The sequence below is a fragment of the Cavia porcellus genome, unplaced genomic scaffold, assembly GCF_034190915.1.
Source record: "Cavia porcellus strain 051 isolate PalLab524CR breed Dunkin Hartley unplaced genomic scaffold, mCavPor4.1 scaffold_1, whole genome shotgun sequence".
NCBI lineage: Eukaryota > Metazoa > Chordata > Mammalia > Rodentia > Caviidae > Cavia > Cavia porcellus.
The window spans coordinates 114,931,788-114,949,412 of NW_026947484.1; the positions used below are offsets into that span (position 1 = coordinate 114,931,788).

The window sequence follows — 17,625 nt, forward strand, 5'->3', positions numbered from 1 at the left end:
GTAAAACATAGGGGAGCAAGCCATTCCAGGCTCCCCAAAAAGGGATTGTCCTGTAGTTCTTTTAGGGCTCATCTTGTTGTTGGGTCTGCGGTTGGCCTCTTGTGGAACAGGCCTGATCTTCAGTCGAGGGACTTGTCGCAACCTCTCTGGGACCCACAGTGGTTCTCGTCCCGATTCCTGCAGAAAAACACAAACCGCGCCTCGGTTCCAGCTAACCACCGGATCCGGGCCCATCCATTGTCATGCCATAGATAACCGCGCCTTTGGAGGCAGGCCTTGGCTTACTCCCCCTTTTTGTTTTTTATTTTTTATTTTTTATTTTTTTTTTATTTTTGGTCTTTTTCGGTTTTTTTTTTTTTTTTTTTTTTTTTTTTTTTTTATCGGTGCCAGGGATCGAACTCGCGATTGCCTGCTTACAAGGCAGGCGCTTATGCCGCTGAGCTAAATCCCCAGCCCCCGTTTCCTCAACCGGCGTTTTTCTCAGCCTGCTCGGCAGAGTAGCCGCCCATGAAAATACCGTCCGCCCCGCGGCGCAACGTCATAGGACGGCGGTCGCGACAGAGTGGAACGGGGCGTCACTTCCTGTGCCGGCTGAGAGAAGGGAGGGTTCCCTGTAGCGGCCTCTCGGCGGGGAGCCGCTTCTGGAGAAGAGCTCCAGGGCGGAGCGGATGGCTCTCTATCTCCTCCCCACCAGAGAGCGCTCGGGGGCCCTTTTTCCTCTCTCTGCTTTTTTCGAGCGGCGCACGCACACAATTCGCGGCGCAACTCGGCATAGGAGTCAAGGCACGCATGTATCATTTCCCACAGGGGGCGAATAGCCGGCGAAATATCCCCTTCCAATTCCGCCGAAGCGAGGTCCCCGCCTAACTTCTCCCATGACGGCAGGTTTAAATGCCCCGTGGGTAAAAACCAGGGAGCCACCCTATCTATCTCTGCTATGAATAGTTCTAGTGTTTTTTGACCTACCCTGAGGTCTCTAGCTTTTAAAAGCTTCCTAAGGGCCTTTACCAAGGGCCGCGCCTCCGCGCTCGGTAAATTACCCATCTCTAACCTCTAAGGGCTGTAACTCACCGCGTGTGACTTAGAGAACCCGTCACCTACGCGTGAGCCTGAGGGGAGTCTAAAAGCCCTGTAGGTGCGCGCCACCCAGAGCCCAGGCTTATCCCCAACTCACCTGTCCGGCAGCACCACGCTGGAGCGTTGCACACCACCGCCGTGTCTCGGGGTTGATCAGTCCCCGTGCGGGTCACCAAATGTCGGGGTCGCTCCCGGCCGGCAGGAAAGACACACGACAAAGTCTGGCGGTGTGCAACCTTGCCTTTATTTGTCTCCACGTGGGCCCCTCGAGGCCTCCTCTCTGCCACCAGCCCTTTCTCGCCGGTGGACTTTCTCTATCTCTCTCTGTGCTTCCCTGTGCTTCCCTCTCATGGCGGGAGAGGCATTTACTTTTATAGGGTAACAGTGGCCAATCAGTTCAAAGCGCCCGATGCGGGCTGATTGGCTAACATCAGTTGTTGCTAGGCAGACTATCTTACAGAGCGGGTTGTTTAAGTCGCCAGCGCAATCAGGGGGCAGGAAGCAGGCGCCAACTTGACTCACTCGATGGGAGGGGCAATCTAGCTCAGGCTCCGCTCCCACCCACAGGCCCTACGTCCGCCAAGTAAGGCGACCGGTGTCGGCGGCTCCCAACACTCCAGCTTTGTCCTAAGCTGGTTTTAATATATAGAAATTGAGCCTTAAGTGTTATTAGACTGCTTATTTGTACCAGATGCATATTAGTTTCTTTGACTTTTTAAAATAGTGTATTATGGAGCTGGCCTGGTAATGCATACCTGTAATCCCAGCACTTGAGAGGCTCAGGCAGGAGGATCACCATAAGTTTGAGTCTAGCCTGGGCTACATAATGAGTTCAAGGCCAGCCTAAGCTATACAGCAAGACCCTGTCTCAGAAAACCAATAAATACATAAAACATTGTAGTACAGTGGTTTAAGTACAGGCAAGGACAATATCTACTTATCTTATGCATAGGCATTTTATCTATTGTGATAAATCCACAATTTATACTAATTTGGTTAATATTTATTGAGTACTATATAAACAATTGAAAATACAAACATTAATTAAAAAAAGACCTCTGTCCCAAGAAACTCCATTCAGAGAATGGGTAAACAGTTGATAATTGTGCATTATTGAGGTCAGTACATAGTGCTATTTGATGAAGTTCGGTGACTTTGTATCATCATTTTATATATATGTTGACTGGTGAATCATTCAATCCAATTTACCTTCTCAAAAAGTGAATTTGTTTCTATAAGTGCTAATGAATATAAATAACCTCTTGTTTTTAAAGACCCCACTTTCAAAATTTTAGATACATTACAGCTCTTCATTGTGTTTGACTAATTATCTACTCCCCCTGTACAATACAGACTCTGTAGCCATTTTGGTCTCTTTTGTTCACTTCTATATCCTCGACATCTGGAATTGTGGGTATTGTATAAAAAGCATAAATAATTACTTATGGAGATATACTTATTGAGTATATATATATATATATATATATATATATTTCAAGAAGGGTTCTGAGTTCAGGTTTGGGCACCAAAGTTGGCAGTGGGAGGTGATAATTATTAGTCCTATTGTTTTAGGTTACCTTAGAAGAAATGGCTAAAAATATATAATAGCACTTATATTAATTTCTAACCCGGGCCTTCATTCCAAACATTAGGTACTTAGTAATCTGTACTAGTTTTTTTTTCTGATTCTTTGAAATCAAGTATAAATACCTACTACCCAACCTGTCTCACTCAGCTAACATACAATGGATTTAATTTTGATTTTTTTTTCCTCTAAGAAGCAATACAGTTTGAATATTCCTTATCCAAAAAGCTTGGGACTAGAAGTGTTTTAGATATTGAATTTCTTTGGGCTTTATAATATTTGTTTATAGATAAAGAGATATCTCAAGAATGGGACCTAAAGGGGCTGGGGATTTAGCTCAGCGGCATAAGCACTTGCCTTGCAAGCAGGCAGTTGTGAGTTCGATCCCCGGAACCGGTAAAAACGAAAAAGACCAAATAAATAAATAAATAAATAAAAAGAATGGGACATAAATCTAAGCATACAATTGTGTTTCTAATACAGCTTATGCACATAACCGGGAGATAATTTTAGATAATTTTATACAATAACTTTAACAATTTGTGCATAAAACAAATTTCTATGGGGTGGGATTTTCCACTTGAATCATGATGGTACCCCAAAAATTTCCTATTTAGGGCAATATTTCAGATTTTGGATTTTCAGGTTATGGATATTCAGTCTATACTTTACTAGGAACTTAACTAAATAACATAGTAACATTTCTAAGAGAATAATAGCCACAGTGATAAGTTTAACTTTCATCAAGAATTAGGTCACAGAGTACGCCAAGCCATGGCCATGCCGGGCCGCCTGCTGGCAGCACAGGTCCAGGAACGACGCCTGGTTGTGGCCGCCTGTGGTGCCTCCTGTCGGCTGGGGGTGGGAGTGCAGAGAGGCCCAGTCACCACCCGCAGTACCCATGGAGTGGGTGCGGATGATCAACGTGCAGGGCAGCTGAGTTTTTGGAGCGCTGGGAGCAAGAGTGTGATCGCGGCTATGCCTCGTGTTTCCCTCCATGCCCAACCCCCGGCTACTGCATTCAAAGCTCCCATGGAGGTTGAGCTTCGCACAGAAGCCCAGCAGTGGGAACAGCAGCACCAGCACTGCCAACAGACCTACACACAGTGAGCTGGAAAAAAATCAGCGAACTCAACTGCACCTACATCTAGAACGCTTGAAAGTTCTGATTCCTCTAGTAGGATCAAACTGTACCAAGCACACAATGCTTAGTTTGCTCAAAAAAGCCAAAGCACGTATCAGGAAACTTGAAGAAGCTGAAAGGAAGAGCCAGCACCAGCTGGAGAACTTGGAACGAGAACAGAGAATTTTAAAGCGATGACTAGAACAGCTGCAGGGTCCTCAAGAGATGGAATGAATACGAATGGACAGCATTGGATCAACTAATTCTTCAGATCATTCTGACTCAGAGTGAGAGGAGATCGAATGAAAGCACAGAGTTCTCCCACAGAGAAGTGGACAATATAAGTATCACCCGCATAGTGACATTGATGACCCCAGCAGTATTGGGAGTGATGAGGGTTACTCCAGTGCCAGTGTCTCATTCATTTCCTAGAACCCAGCATGACATAACATTGCCGGGCAAAATATTCACTGGGCCAATACAATACAGTCTCAAATTGGGTTCATATTGCAGTCTCCTCTTTAAAGCTAAACAAAACTATACTTGAGCAAGATTGGAAGACTTGTATTTAAGCAAATACTTAGCAAAAAGTAGTGTAGAGCCTCCCCAGCAGAAAAAAATATTCAGAATATTCATATTGGAAAAAAATCTAATTTTCTCATGGCAACAGCAAATGTGAAATTACCTTGATTTGATTTAGTTGGTTCAAAAGAGGACACTGGAAATAATGGACTTTTTCTAGTTTGCTCATACTACATTGAGAAGACACATTCAAAGATAGGATTATGAACCCTTCCCGAGCTTTATGGCCTTAGAAACAAAATCAAATCTATAGTGAGGAAAACTAGATAATCAGGCAGTAAACTTGTATAACTAAAGAGCTGTTAAAACATAGCCTGGGACAACTTATCGTAAAGCCTGTGGATGATCAATTCTTTTTTAGAAAACTCATTTCGTGCTTTACAAAAGGAGAGACTCCCAAGAAACCTTTTGAAAAAGATCATCATGCAGCTCAGCTTTCTGTTGTTCCATGCTAAGCAAGTTGACTTTATCCTGCATTTTAGCACTAGGGTACCCAACCGCCAGCCATACCTGATGACCTCTGTCACACAGGCCTGAGTGTGGATTGAGGGCAAGAACAAAAAGCTCTACATACTTCTGAATCAGCATGTTAGAAGAGTTGTGCATACAGATTAGCAGGCCAAAGTCTGAGCCATGGCAGCATTTTTATTTGAGATTTTTATAATTTTATATGTGTTGAAAACCAAAATGACATCGTCTTAAATCTTGTCCATACGTAAAAATAGATATCTTTTATATCTATTTATATCTATATTTTAAACACTGGGAAAAATCTGATACAGCATTTCATAATAATATCTCACTTTTTATAGTGCACAAAATGAATTAGGTCTGGGCTAGGTAGAAAAATGCTCAATGCTGTCTTTGTTTTCAGAATCATTACCCTTACCAGCTTTTAACAATCTGATACCCACAGTAGATACACTATCATAGTTAAAGTAGTTAAGTTCGGCACTTATTTCATTTTACTGTAAAGATTTGCTTCCATTTTCTGTAGTCTTGTCTCACAGTCCCACTGTGCAGTGCTATTATTGCTCTTATACTTTCAGAAATGTTATTTTCTTCTAAGTGAAATTCCTAGCCTGCAGTTTGCTGTCACATGTTCCCATTGTCTTTCAAACACCAAGGTTCCCCTCTGGTCCTCAACCTTGTCCCAGAAGGCCTTCCTAGGGACCTAACCTTCCCACACTCTATTTGGACTTTGTATACTTTAAATAATTTAACTACCCTTAATTACTTAAAAAAAAAAAGCTTTATGATTTGCATAACTTATTGCTGATTTTAATGAGTTGTTAATTTCAGTCCTGTAGTTTCATTTTGTGGTTAGATAAGGGTGGGCAAGAAAAAAAGAAAATAAAGAAACGTATACAAAAAAAAAAAAAAGAATAACATCATAAGAGCCAGGCATGGTGATGAACTCCTGTAATACCAGCACTTGGGAGGCTGAGGCGGGAATCATTGCAACTTCAAGACCAGTCTAGGCTGCAAAGTGAGCTCAAACCCAGCCTGAACTGCATAGCAAGACCCTGTCTCAAACACACACCCACACGCACAAGTCATACATAACCTTAACCCAATTGTCAGGACTAATGATGGATTTTAATTATACATCTCAATATATTATCATTTTTAAATGGATAATCAAATGTTAGCATCCTTTTTTTGTCTATACCATTAAATATTCTTTCATAAATGTTACATTCATAATGATAAAAAATTATACACCTTGCATGTATTGAAGTCTTGACAAAATAAATCGAGTTCCAAATTTATTACAGTACTTTGTCATTTTCTTATTAAAAGTTTTTTTTTCCCCTTAATTGCCACTTTTGCAGTGCTGACAATATAGGGTAAAATTTAAAGGGGTTTAGTTGAGGAGAGAAAACTTACTAAAAAGAAATCATAACCGGTCATGGTAGCTCACACGTGTAATCCCAGCACTTTGAGAGGCTGAGATAAGAGAATTGCTGTGAGTTCAAGGACAGTTTGTGTTACATAATGAGTTAAAGACTGTGCTGGACGACCTAGCAAAACCTTGTCTCAAAAAGAAGAAATCACGTGCAAACTCGATCACTAGCTCTGCATGATGTGGCAGAAGCTAAGGGAACCAGGTTTGCTAAAGTAATTGTGGTGATAGGACTGTATTAGCCTCAGAAGCTACTGGGGTAGTTCGTTCTATCCTCATATAGTAAAAAAAAAAAAAAAAAAGAAAGAAAAAGAAATCAGAATAAAAAATTGACTGAAACCATATACTTCATTTTAGAATCTACAAATAATTTGTGCTTTTCAGGTTATGAAAGAGCAGGAACAGTTCATTGCTACACAGTACAAGGAGGCCAGAGATTTGGGACAAGAATTGAAGCTAACCCAAGAGCAGTTGCAGAATGCTCACACAGACTTGGTGGAGGCTCGTCATCAACAAGTCCAAGCACAAAGAGAAATAGAAAGGCTAACAAGTGAATTGGATGATATAAAGCAACTTTCTAAAGAAAAAGTAATCTTTATTCTAAATCATTTCATATTATTGAAAAACTCAAAAACTTTTGCTTTGAACTATATTATATAATTCTTAGAAAAAATTAACTTTGTTTCACAATACGAATGTGCTTATTGCTAAGTTACACTTGAAATTATAACTTTTGTATGTCATACATATTTTACCACAATTTGAAAAAGAAAAATAGGTAACTGTGTTATACTTACATAATTTTATAATATTATTAGGAACTTTATATTATTACTAAGTTTATAACCTTTGGGAAACTTGCAGTTCAGAAACCTTGGTGGGGGGCAAGTATAATGCTTTTAAAAGAGTCTGTGTGTGTCTATTTTTATGCCAATACCATGCTAGTTTTGTTTGTACCACAATTGAGTACAGGTTACTGAAACCTCAGAGCAAAACCACATTCACTTCAGAGGGGATTATGTATATAATTAAAATCATAATCATAGCTAGCATAAAATAGAATAGATAGGTTTGTATAAAAATACATATGAACTTGATAAACAAACACTGCCTCTGGTGAGCAAAAGGCATACTAAAGAGTACATTGTTGCATGCCAGATTTAAATGATTGGGCAAGGGATATAACTCAGTGACACAAACACCTGCCTGGCAAGTGCAAGGTCCTGGGTTTGATTCCCAGTACCAAAAAAAAAAAAAAAAAATTAAATGATTATCTGAAGTTCAGTACCCTGTGGTTACTAGCTTGTTTCACAGAAAGAATTGAAAAATAGCATTATGATAGAAAAGAATATAAAATGTAGCATTTAATAAGATAAGATAATTTTGAATGTTTATGTTTATATTAAAATTAAGCTGCTTACATTAATGCATTGGATTTATTTAGATATAATAACCAAATAAACAAATTATATTGCCTTTTCTCAATATCATTTTTAAGGAAGTTCACAGAAATCATTTAGCTGAAGAATTGGGGGCATCTCAAGTACGTGAAGCTCATTTAGAAGCAAGAATGCAAGCAGAAATCAAGAAATTATCAGCAGAAGTAGAATCTCTCAAAGAAGCTTATCATATGGAGGTAAAGAAAATTTTAATTTGTTCCAGTGTCCCAAATAAGAATGAATTGATGTATCTTGACAGAAATATGAGTTTAGGGCCTGGGGATTTAGCTCAGCGGCATAAGCACCTGCCTTGCAAGCAGGCGGTCGTGAGTTCGATCTCTGGTACCGATAAAAAGGAAAAAGACAGGAAAAAAAAAAAAAGAAAAAGAAATATGAGTTTAGCTCTTAAGTGTTCATTATAGATTAACAGATTGTGGTCTTCATTTCTGATAGCTAAATATGTAACTTTTATTTCATATCTAGTAAACTAATGTACTATTGCACAGTGTAAGAATAAAAGATTGAGTTCTTTATATAGACATTCTTAGGTCAAAATCCTGGCTCATCTTTAAGCTTTATATGATCTTAGCCAAGTTACTTGACCTTCTAAAGTAGATACGATATATATCTGTCTCATAGGATTGTGTTGAAGACAGGAACTATGGTAGAACTCCTAGTACAACAGTCTTATATGTCTTTTTTGTTTCATGTGTTTATAGGAATATGTTTTGTTTTGTCTTGCTTTATTTTGTTTCTCCCTCTAATATAGAAAGGATAGAAATACATGTTAAGACTCATGCATGTGTAGAACCTATAAACAGTTTATGAGAACTGATCTATGACACATGATGAAATGAACAAATACTTTGAAGAAAATGAGACCCTAAAGTACCCAGTGCTGATCCTGGAGTGTCATAATGTGAAACCCAGCAATAGTATTATTCTTTGTTCAGAGTGATATTAGCCTGCTTGGGTTTGTTCAGTCTCAACATAATTGAAGATAGGTATAACTGCATGTATGTTTAAATGTATAGGATTGATAGCCATATTTCTAAGTTTTGTTGGATAGTTGAACAGAACTGGTTGCAGTGTCACTGTTGCAGATTCACTGTTTGAATCCCCACTTTATAAGCTCCACGTTAGTATCTTGAATAACTATTTGTAAGAGGACAATCTGTAATCATCAACTAGTGATTTCTTACTGTTTATTTTTTCTTTGAAAGTATGTATTATTTCTACCCATTTTCTGTTTTGTTTAGTCTTTTTTTAAATAAATTTTTTTTAAAAAGACACTAGAGTACCCAGTGCTGATCCCCGAGTGTCATGATGTGAAATCCAGCAACACTATATTCTTTGTTCAGAATTATTTTAGTCTGCTTTAGTTTGTTTAATCTCAAAATAAATGAAGATATGGATAACTGCATGTATGTTTAAGTGTACAGTATTGACAACATGTTACTAAGTTTTTATTGGATAATTGAACAGAACTGTTTGCAGTCTTGCTGTTTGAATTCCCACTTTATTTATTTTTGTTGCACTTTTGTATCTTGAACAACTATTTGTAAGAGGACAGTATGTAAACATTAACTAGTGAAAAAAAGTGTTGAGTAAATGAAATAACACATGCAAAGTTCTTACACAAAAGCTTGGTTTATCATTATTATTGATTATAAAATGGCACTTGCAAAAAACTGGAAATATTTAGTACCTAATATAGTTTTATATGATATTAATCTATATGTTTTATAATTTACAACATTCATTGTGATAGTAAGTTAGAAAATACTAAAATCTTTTTATCACTATGTCTGGAGGCTTTACAGATATGGGAAATGCTTTTTTAAAAAATGTTTTAAGACAGAGTCTCACTTTGTATTCAAGGCTGGCCTTGAACTCACTGTGTAGCCCCAGCTGGCCTCAAACTCTTGGTGATCTTCCTGCTTCAGCCTCCCAAATGCTGGGACTATAGGCATGTGCTACCACGCCCAGTTGAAATGGGGAATATTGCTCGAGCCTTCCAGGTGCACTGGAACAGCTAGGTGGGTCTAAGGCGCCTGCATCCGCCTCCCTGTTCCGGCTGTGCTTGAAGAACTGTGGAGTTCTAAGCAAGCAGGTGGGAGCCCACTTTCCCCGGAGCCCAGCTTGTTTGGGACTGTGGAGTTCTAAGCAAGCAGGCGAGCGCCACTGGTTCCAGAGGCCTGGTGTCCTGGGGTAAGTGCCCCATGCACTTTCCCCTGAGCCCACCTTGTTTGGGACCCTCAAGCCTTCCGGGTGTACTGGAACAGCTAAGCAGGTCTGAGGCGCCTGCATCCGCCTCCCTGTTCTGGCTGTGCTTGGAGAAATGTGAAGTTCTAAGCAAGTAGGCGGGTGCCCACTTTTCCCAAGAGCCCAGCTTATTTGGGATCCTTGCATCTTCTGGGTGCACTGGAACAGCTAGGCGGGTCTGGGGCACCTGCATCCGCCTCCCGTGTGCTTGGAGGACTGTGGAGTTCTAAGCAAGCAGGCGAGCGCCACCGGTTCCAGAGGCCGGGTGGCCTGGGGGAACTGGGTACGAGAGTCCCAGGAGCTGAGAGCATAGAAGTGGATTTCCAACAGACCCTGAGGAAGCTTTCAAATAACACTTGAAACACTTGAAACACAGAAATACAGGAAAATGACAAAATGAAAGACCAAATTACAATCTCAAACCTCCAGCCCATCCGAAGAAACCTTAGGAGCGATGTAAATAAAAGAAAATATATGCCATATACCTCAAATATCGGACATAATAGCAACTGAAATAAACAAGTGACTCCGGGAAGCTTTAAAGGAATTCAAACTAGAAATAATCTCCCAGTTAAAAGAAGACATGATAAAAGAAATGAAAGAGATGCTGAACATATCTAAATAAAACACAGTTAAAAAAATTGGAGGAACTAAACAAAAAGATAGAATCCCTAGATGAGCAATATAAGAAACAAACAAAATACATAAAGCAGATGCAAAGAGATATACAGGAAATCAAAAACTCCACTGAAAGCTGTAAAAGTCACCTCAATGAAAGTGAAGATAGAATTTCAGACCTTGAAGACAAGATTACAGCTAGTGAACAGGAAAGGAAAGATCTTTTAAAAATAACAAAGAATCAGGAAATAATTCAACAACTGCAAGATGATGCAAGGAAAAACAACAAGATTGATAGGGATTAATGAAAAAGAAGGGGATGACATAAAGGACGTCAAGAGGATATTTAGAGAAGTAATAGCTGAAAATTTCCCAAGCATGAGATTGGAAACCGACATCAGGTTCAGTGAAGCGTATAGAACTCCAAATATTCATAACCAAAATAAAACTACACCCAGACATACAATAATCACCATCCCAGAAATCCAACACAAGAATAGATTATTAAAAGCTGTCAGAGAGAAAAGACAGATCACTTATAAAAGAAAACCTATCAGAATCACAGCAGACTTCTCAGCACAAACAATAAAGTCAAGAAGAACATGGAGTGAAGTATTCCAGATCCTAAAGGAAGATGATCTCCAACCTAGACTGATGGACCCTGCAAAACTGTCCTTCAAAATCGATGGTGAAATAAGATACTTCCATGACAAAGAACAGCTGAAGAACTTCATGATCACCAAGCCAACCCTGCAAAAATATTGAAAGACAGTTTAGATACAATTAGGAAAAAAACCACTAAGCAAAGCAGATAATTAAACAGAACAGAAAGATAAAGATGCAATAGCAGAAAGATCACATGTCAACAATAAACCAACATATAACAGTTATAACCATTAATCTAAATGGTCTCAATGCACCAATTAAAAGAAACAGACTGGCAGAATGGATCAAGAAACAAAATCCAACCATATGCTGTCTACCAGAAACCCATCTAACCCAGAAGGATACTCACAGACTGAAAGTCAAAGGATGGAAAAACGGTACTTCATGCAACAGGAACCCCAAAAAAAGCAGGAGTATCCATTCTGTTTGCAGACATTGCGAACTTTAAACCAATAATGATCAGAAGAGACAAAGAAGGTCACTACATACTTGTTAGGGGAAAACTTCAATAGGAAGAGATAAATATCTTAAATATATATGCACCAAATTCCAGAGCACCCAGTTATATAAAACAAATATTAACAGAAATGAAAAATCAGATTATCAGTAACACAGTTGTAACAGGAGACCTTAACACACCATTGACACCAAGGGACAGATCAACCAGACAAAACATCAACAAAGAAATAATAGAACTGAATCACACATGTGAACAAATGGACTTGATAGACATATACAGAGTGTTCCATCCAACACCAGAATACACATTCTTCTCAGCAGTACATGGGTCATTCTCTAAAATAGACCATATATTAGCTCATAGAACATATTTAAATAAATGCAAAAGAGTTGAAATTATTCCTTGCATGTTATTGGATCATAGTGCTTTGCAATTAGAAATTAATGATAAAAGATACTGCAAAAATCCCACAAACACATGGAAACTGAATAACACACTCTTCAGTAATCAGTGGATCACAAGGGAACTTAAAGAAAAAATTAAACAATACCTACAAGAAAATGAAAATACTGATACAACTTACTGGAATCTGTGGGATGCAATGAAAGCCCTCCTCAGAGGAAAATATATTGCATTGAGTTCCCTCATCAGAAAAACAGAATGAATACAAATAAATAACCTGATGCTATGCCTCAAACAGCTAGAAAAAAAGAGCAAGTCAAGCCCAAAGCCAAAAGAAGAGAGGAAATTATAAAAATCAGAGCAGAAATCAAAGCAATAGAGACTAAGAAAATAATCCAAAGAATCAATGAATCAAAGAGTTGGTTCTTTGAAAGAATAAATATAATTGATAAGCCCCTAGCCAACCTTATTTAAAAAAGGGAAGAAAATGCTCGAATTCATGCAATAAGAAATGAAAAAGGTGAAATCACTACAGACTCTATAGAAATACAGAAGATCATCAACACCTATTTTGAAAACCTCTACTCTAAAAGGTTTGATAACAAGAAATAGATTCCTAGAAACATATGAAGTACCAAAGCTAGGTCAAGAGGATGTAAAACTGCTGAATAACCCAATTGCTATTAAAGAAATTGAAAATGTAATTAAGTCCTTACCTACAAAGAAGAGCCCAGGCCCAGACGGATTCACTGCAGAATTCTACAAGAAATAGGAAGAAGACCTAATGCTGACACTCCTCAAACTCTTCAGTGAAATTGAAAGGGAAGCAATCCTTCCTAAGTCATTCTTGGAAGCAAATATTACTCTAGTACCAAAAACTGAGAAAGATCCAACTTAAAAAGAGAAATATAGACCAATCTCCCTAATGAACACAGATGCAAAAATCCTCAATAAAATATTGGCAAATAGGATGCAGCAAACCATCAAGAAGATTATACACCACGACCAAATGGAATTCATCCCAGGCATGCAGGGATGGTTCAACATATGTAAATCAATAAATGTAATCCACCGTATCAATAAAGCCAAAAGTAAGAATCACACGATCATTTCTATAGATGCAGAAAAAGCTTTTGATAAGATCCAACACTCATTCATAAGAACCTTACAGAAAACTGGAATAGATGGTTTTTACCTCAATATAATAAAGGCCATCTACAACAAACCAACAGCCAGTATCATACTAAATGGCCAAAAATTGAAGGGCTTTACTTTAAAATCAGGCATAAGACAAGGATGTCCTTTATCATCACTACTATTTAATATAGTACTGGAAATACTAGCCAGAGCAATTACACAAGAGAGAGAAATAAAAGGGGTAAAGATAGGAAAAAAAGAAGTTAAATTATCATTGTTAGCAGATGATATGATACTCTACATAGAAGACCCCCCTAAACTCCATTGAAAGACTCTTAGATATAACAAATAAATTCAATAATGTAGCTGCATACAAAATCAATATTCAAAAATCAATAGCATTCCTATACACTAACAACAAAATCACAGAGAGAGAAATAAGAGAAGCCACACCCTTCACACTAACAACCAAAAAATAAAATATTTAGGAATTAGTCCTATAAATGAAGAGAAAGACCTATACAGGGAAAATTATAATACACCGAAAAAAGAAATTGAAGATGATCTCAGAAAATGGAAAGACATCCCTTGCTCATGGATAGGAAGAGTAAATCTTGTGAAAATGGCCATTCTCCCAAAACTCTTATACAGATTCAATGCAATCCAAATAAAAATACCATCAACATATGTCGGGGTCGCTCCCGGCCGGCAGGAAAGAAACACGACAAAGTCTGGCGGTGTGCAATCTTGCCTTTATTTATCTCCGCGTGGGCCCCGCGAGGCCTCCGCTCTGTCACCAGCCCTTTCTCGCCGGTGGACTTTCTCTATCTCTCTCTGTGCTTCTCTCTTGTGGCGGGAGAGGCATTTACTTTTATAGGGTAACAGTGGCCAATCAGTTCAAAGCGCGCGATGCGGGCTGATTGGCTAACATCAGTTGTTGCTAGGCAGACTATCTTACAGAGCGGGTTGTTTAAGTCGCCAGCGCAATCAGGGGGCAGGAAGCAGGCGCCAACTTGACTCACTCGATGGGAGGGGCAATCTAGCTCAGGCTCCGCTCCCACCCACAGGCCCTATGTCCGCCAAGTAAGGCGACCAGTGTCGGCCGCGGCTCCCAACATCTCCCCCTATTTTATTTACTTTGAATGAATGTATGCATCGCAGCCCGCCCTGGATCGAGTGCAGAGGCTTATGCCCTGTGTTGAGGCCCACCGTAGGCCCTTGGCTTGGACCCTGGTCGGCCGTCCCCGGGTCCACCAAGGCCTTGAGACCCTCGTCCTTTTTCCAGGGCCAGGAGTGAACTGGACGGAACCTGGATGCACATAGGCATGCACTCATGCCCCTCCGTGTGATCCCCTCGGAGAGGCATCTAGATCTGGTCAGATTCTAGTAATCCAGCGGCTTTCGTGCGCCATGGGGTAGGGCCTGGCTTAGGTCGAGTCGTGCTGGGGAGGCACGCTCTTACCCGTCATTGACTCACCTACCCTGCTGTGTGGTGTCATTAGGGAAGGAATGCGGAAGACCCGCCACACCTAGACCCGGTCGTAGGCCAGTCGAGCGAGCCATGCGTAGGCCTGGGGGTCATTGTGCCCATCACGGGCTGCTGCCAGGGCCGCACGGGCAACCAGGCGTACTTGACGCCGGGCCGCCGCAAGGCGCCCATTAATAAATGATGTAACCCATCGGAGCAAGAATGGTCCTACAAGTAAGAGCAGAAGCAAGGAGCACAGGGGACCTAACAATGGTAAAACATAGGGGAGCAAGCCATTCCAGGCTCCCCAAAAAGGGATTGTCCTGCAGTTCTTTTAGGGCTCATCTTGTTGTTGGGTCTGCGGTTGGCCTCTGGTGGAACAGGCCTGATCTTCAGTCGAGGGACTTGTCGCAACCTCTCTGGGACCCACAGTGGTTCTCGTCCCGATTCCTGCAGAAAAACACAAACCGCGCCTCGGTTCCAGCTAACCACCGGATCCGGGCCCATCCATTGTCATGCCATAGATAACCGCGCCTTTGGAGGCAGGCCTTGGCTTACTCCCCCTTTTTGTTTTTTATTTTTTATTTTTTATTTTTTTTTATTTTTGGTCTTTTTCGTTTTTTTTGTTTTTTTTTTTTTTTGTTGTTTTTTTTTTTTTATCGGTGCCAGGGATCGAACTCGCGATTGCCTGCTTACAAGGCAGGCGCTTATGCCGCTGAGCTAAATCCCCAGCCCCCGTTTCCTCGACCGGCGTTTTTCTCAGCCTGCTCGGCAGAGTAGCCGCCCATGAAAATACCGTCCGCCCCGTGGCGCAACGTCATAGAACGGCGGTCACGACAGAGTGGAACGGGGCGTCACTTCCTGTGCCGGCTGAGAGAAGGGAGGGTTCCCTGTAGCGGCCTCTCGGCGGGGAGCCGCTTCTGGAGAAGAGTTCCAGGGCGGAGCGGATGGCTCTCTATCTCCTCCCCGCCAGAGGGCTCTCGGGGGCCCTTTTTCCTCTCTCTGCTTTTTTCGAGCGGCGCACGCACACAATTCGCGGCGCAACTCGGCATAGGAGTCAAGGCACGCATGTATCATTTCCCACAGGGGGCGAATAGCCAGCGAAATATCGCCTCCCAATTCCGCCGAGGCGAGGTCCCCGCCTAACTTCTCCCATGACGGCAGGTTTGAATGCCCTGTGGGTAAAAACCAGGGAGCCACCCTATCTACCTCTGCTATGAATAGTTCTAGTGTTTTTTGACCTACCCTGAGGTCTCTAGCTTTTAAAAGCTTCCTAAGGGCCTTTACCAAGGGCCGCGCCTCCGCGCTCGGTAAATTACCCATTCTCAACCTCTAAGGGCTGTTACTCACCGCGTGTGACTTAAAGAACCCGTCACCTACGCGTGAGCCTGAGGGGAGTCTAAAAGCCCTGTAGGTGCGCGCCACCCAGAGCCCAGGCTTATCCCCAACTCACCTGTCCGGCAGCACCACGCTGGAGCGTTGCACACCACCGCCGTGTCTCGGGGTTGATCAGTCCCCGTGCGGGTCACCAAATGTCGGGGTCGCTCCCGGCCGGCAGGAAAGACACACGACAAAGTCTGGCGGTGTGCAATCTTGCCTTTATTTATCTCCGCGTGGGCCCCGCGAGGCCTCCGCTCTGTCACCAGCCCTTTCTCGCCGGTGGACTTTCTCTATCTCTCTCTGTGCTTCCTCTCTGTGCTTCTCTCTTGTGGCGGGAGAGGCATTTACTTTTATAGGGTAACAGTGGCCAATCAGTTCAAAGCGCGCGATGCGGGCTGATTGGCTAACATCAGTTGTTGCTAGGAAGACTATCTTACAGAGCGGGTTGTTTAAGTCGCCAGCGCAATCAGGGGGCAGGAAGCAGGCGCCAACTTGACTCACTCGATGGGAGGGGCAATCTAGCTCAGGCTCCGCTCCCACCCACAGGCCCTATGTCCGCCAAGTAAGGCGACCAGTGTCGGCCGCGGCTCCCAACAAACATACCTCATAGATCTAGAGAAGTCACTCCTAAAATTCATCTGGAGTGAGAAGAGACCTAGAATAGCAAAGACAGTTCTCAGCAACAAAGGCAAGGCAGGAGGCATCACAATCCCTGACTTGAAGTTATACTACAAAGCAACCGTAGTAAAATCAGCATGGTACTGGAATCAAAACAGAGCCAAAGATCAATGGAACAGATTAGAAGATATAACCACAACTACAAACACACTCAACCACCTTATCTTTGATAAAGGAGCCAAACAGGTTCACTGGAAGAACGACAGTCTCTTTAATAAATGGTGTTGGAAAAACTGGCTCTCCATTTGCCGAAAACTAAAACTAGACCCATTCCTATCACCATGTACTAAATTAAAATCTAAATGGATCAAAGATCTGAATATTAAAACAGAAACACTAAATCTATTGGAAGACAAATTGGGCAGAAACCTTGAAGATGTCGGGGTAGGTAGAGAATTCATGAACAGGACTCAAACGGCACGGGAAATACTTCCCCAGATCAATAATGGGACTACCTCTTATTCAAAAGTTTCTGCAGGTCAAAAGAAATCTCCAGCATAGTGAAAAGAAAACCCACAAACTGGGAAAAAATCTTAGTGAACTGTCCCTCAGACAAAGGACTTCTGTCTAAAACATATAAAGAATTAAAAAAAATCAGACCCCAAAATTCAAAGATCCAATCCAAAAATGGGCATCTGAGATGAATACACACTTCTCAGAGGAAGAAATACAAATGGCAAATAAATACATGAAAAAATGTTCATCATCATTAGTCATCAGAGAAATGCAAATTAAAACCACACTGAGATTCCGTCTCACTCCAGAAAGAATGGCCAGGATCAAGGAAACCATCAATAACAAATGCTGGAGAGGCTGTGGGGAAAAAGGAACTCTCCTGC

At 41.3% G+C, this 17,625-nt stretch overlaps 1 protein-coding gene, 1 non-coding gene and 1 pseudogene across 8 annotated transcripts in view; all 3 read left to right on the top strand.

The window, feature by feature from the left end:
- Positions 1 to 17,625, top strand: part of Ccdc18 (coiled-coil domain containing 18) — a 139,858-nt gene that overhangs the window by 102,199 nt on the left and 20,034 nt on the right. For all 7 annotated transcript variants that reach the window (XM_063254290.1, XM_063254299.1, XM_063254302.1 and 4 more), the window contains 2 exons: positions 6,658 to 6,861; positions 7,772 to 7,909. In XM_063254290.1, coding sequence (XP_063110360.1) covers positions 6,658 to 6,861; positions 7,772 to 7,909 — 342 coding nt within the window. The remainder of the gene's footprint in view (positions 1 to 6,657; positions 6,862 to 7,771; positions 7,910 to 17,625) is intronic.
- On the top strand, positions 1,326 to 5,753 carry LOC134477251 (max-interacting protein 1-like; annotated as a pseudogene).
- On the top strand, positions 6,426 to 6,558 carry LOC111754315 (small nucleolar RNA SNORA66). Its single transcript, XR_002789019.1, has one exon. It is a non-coding gene; the product is annotated as a small nucleolar RNA SNORA66 (small nucleolar RNA).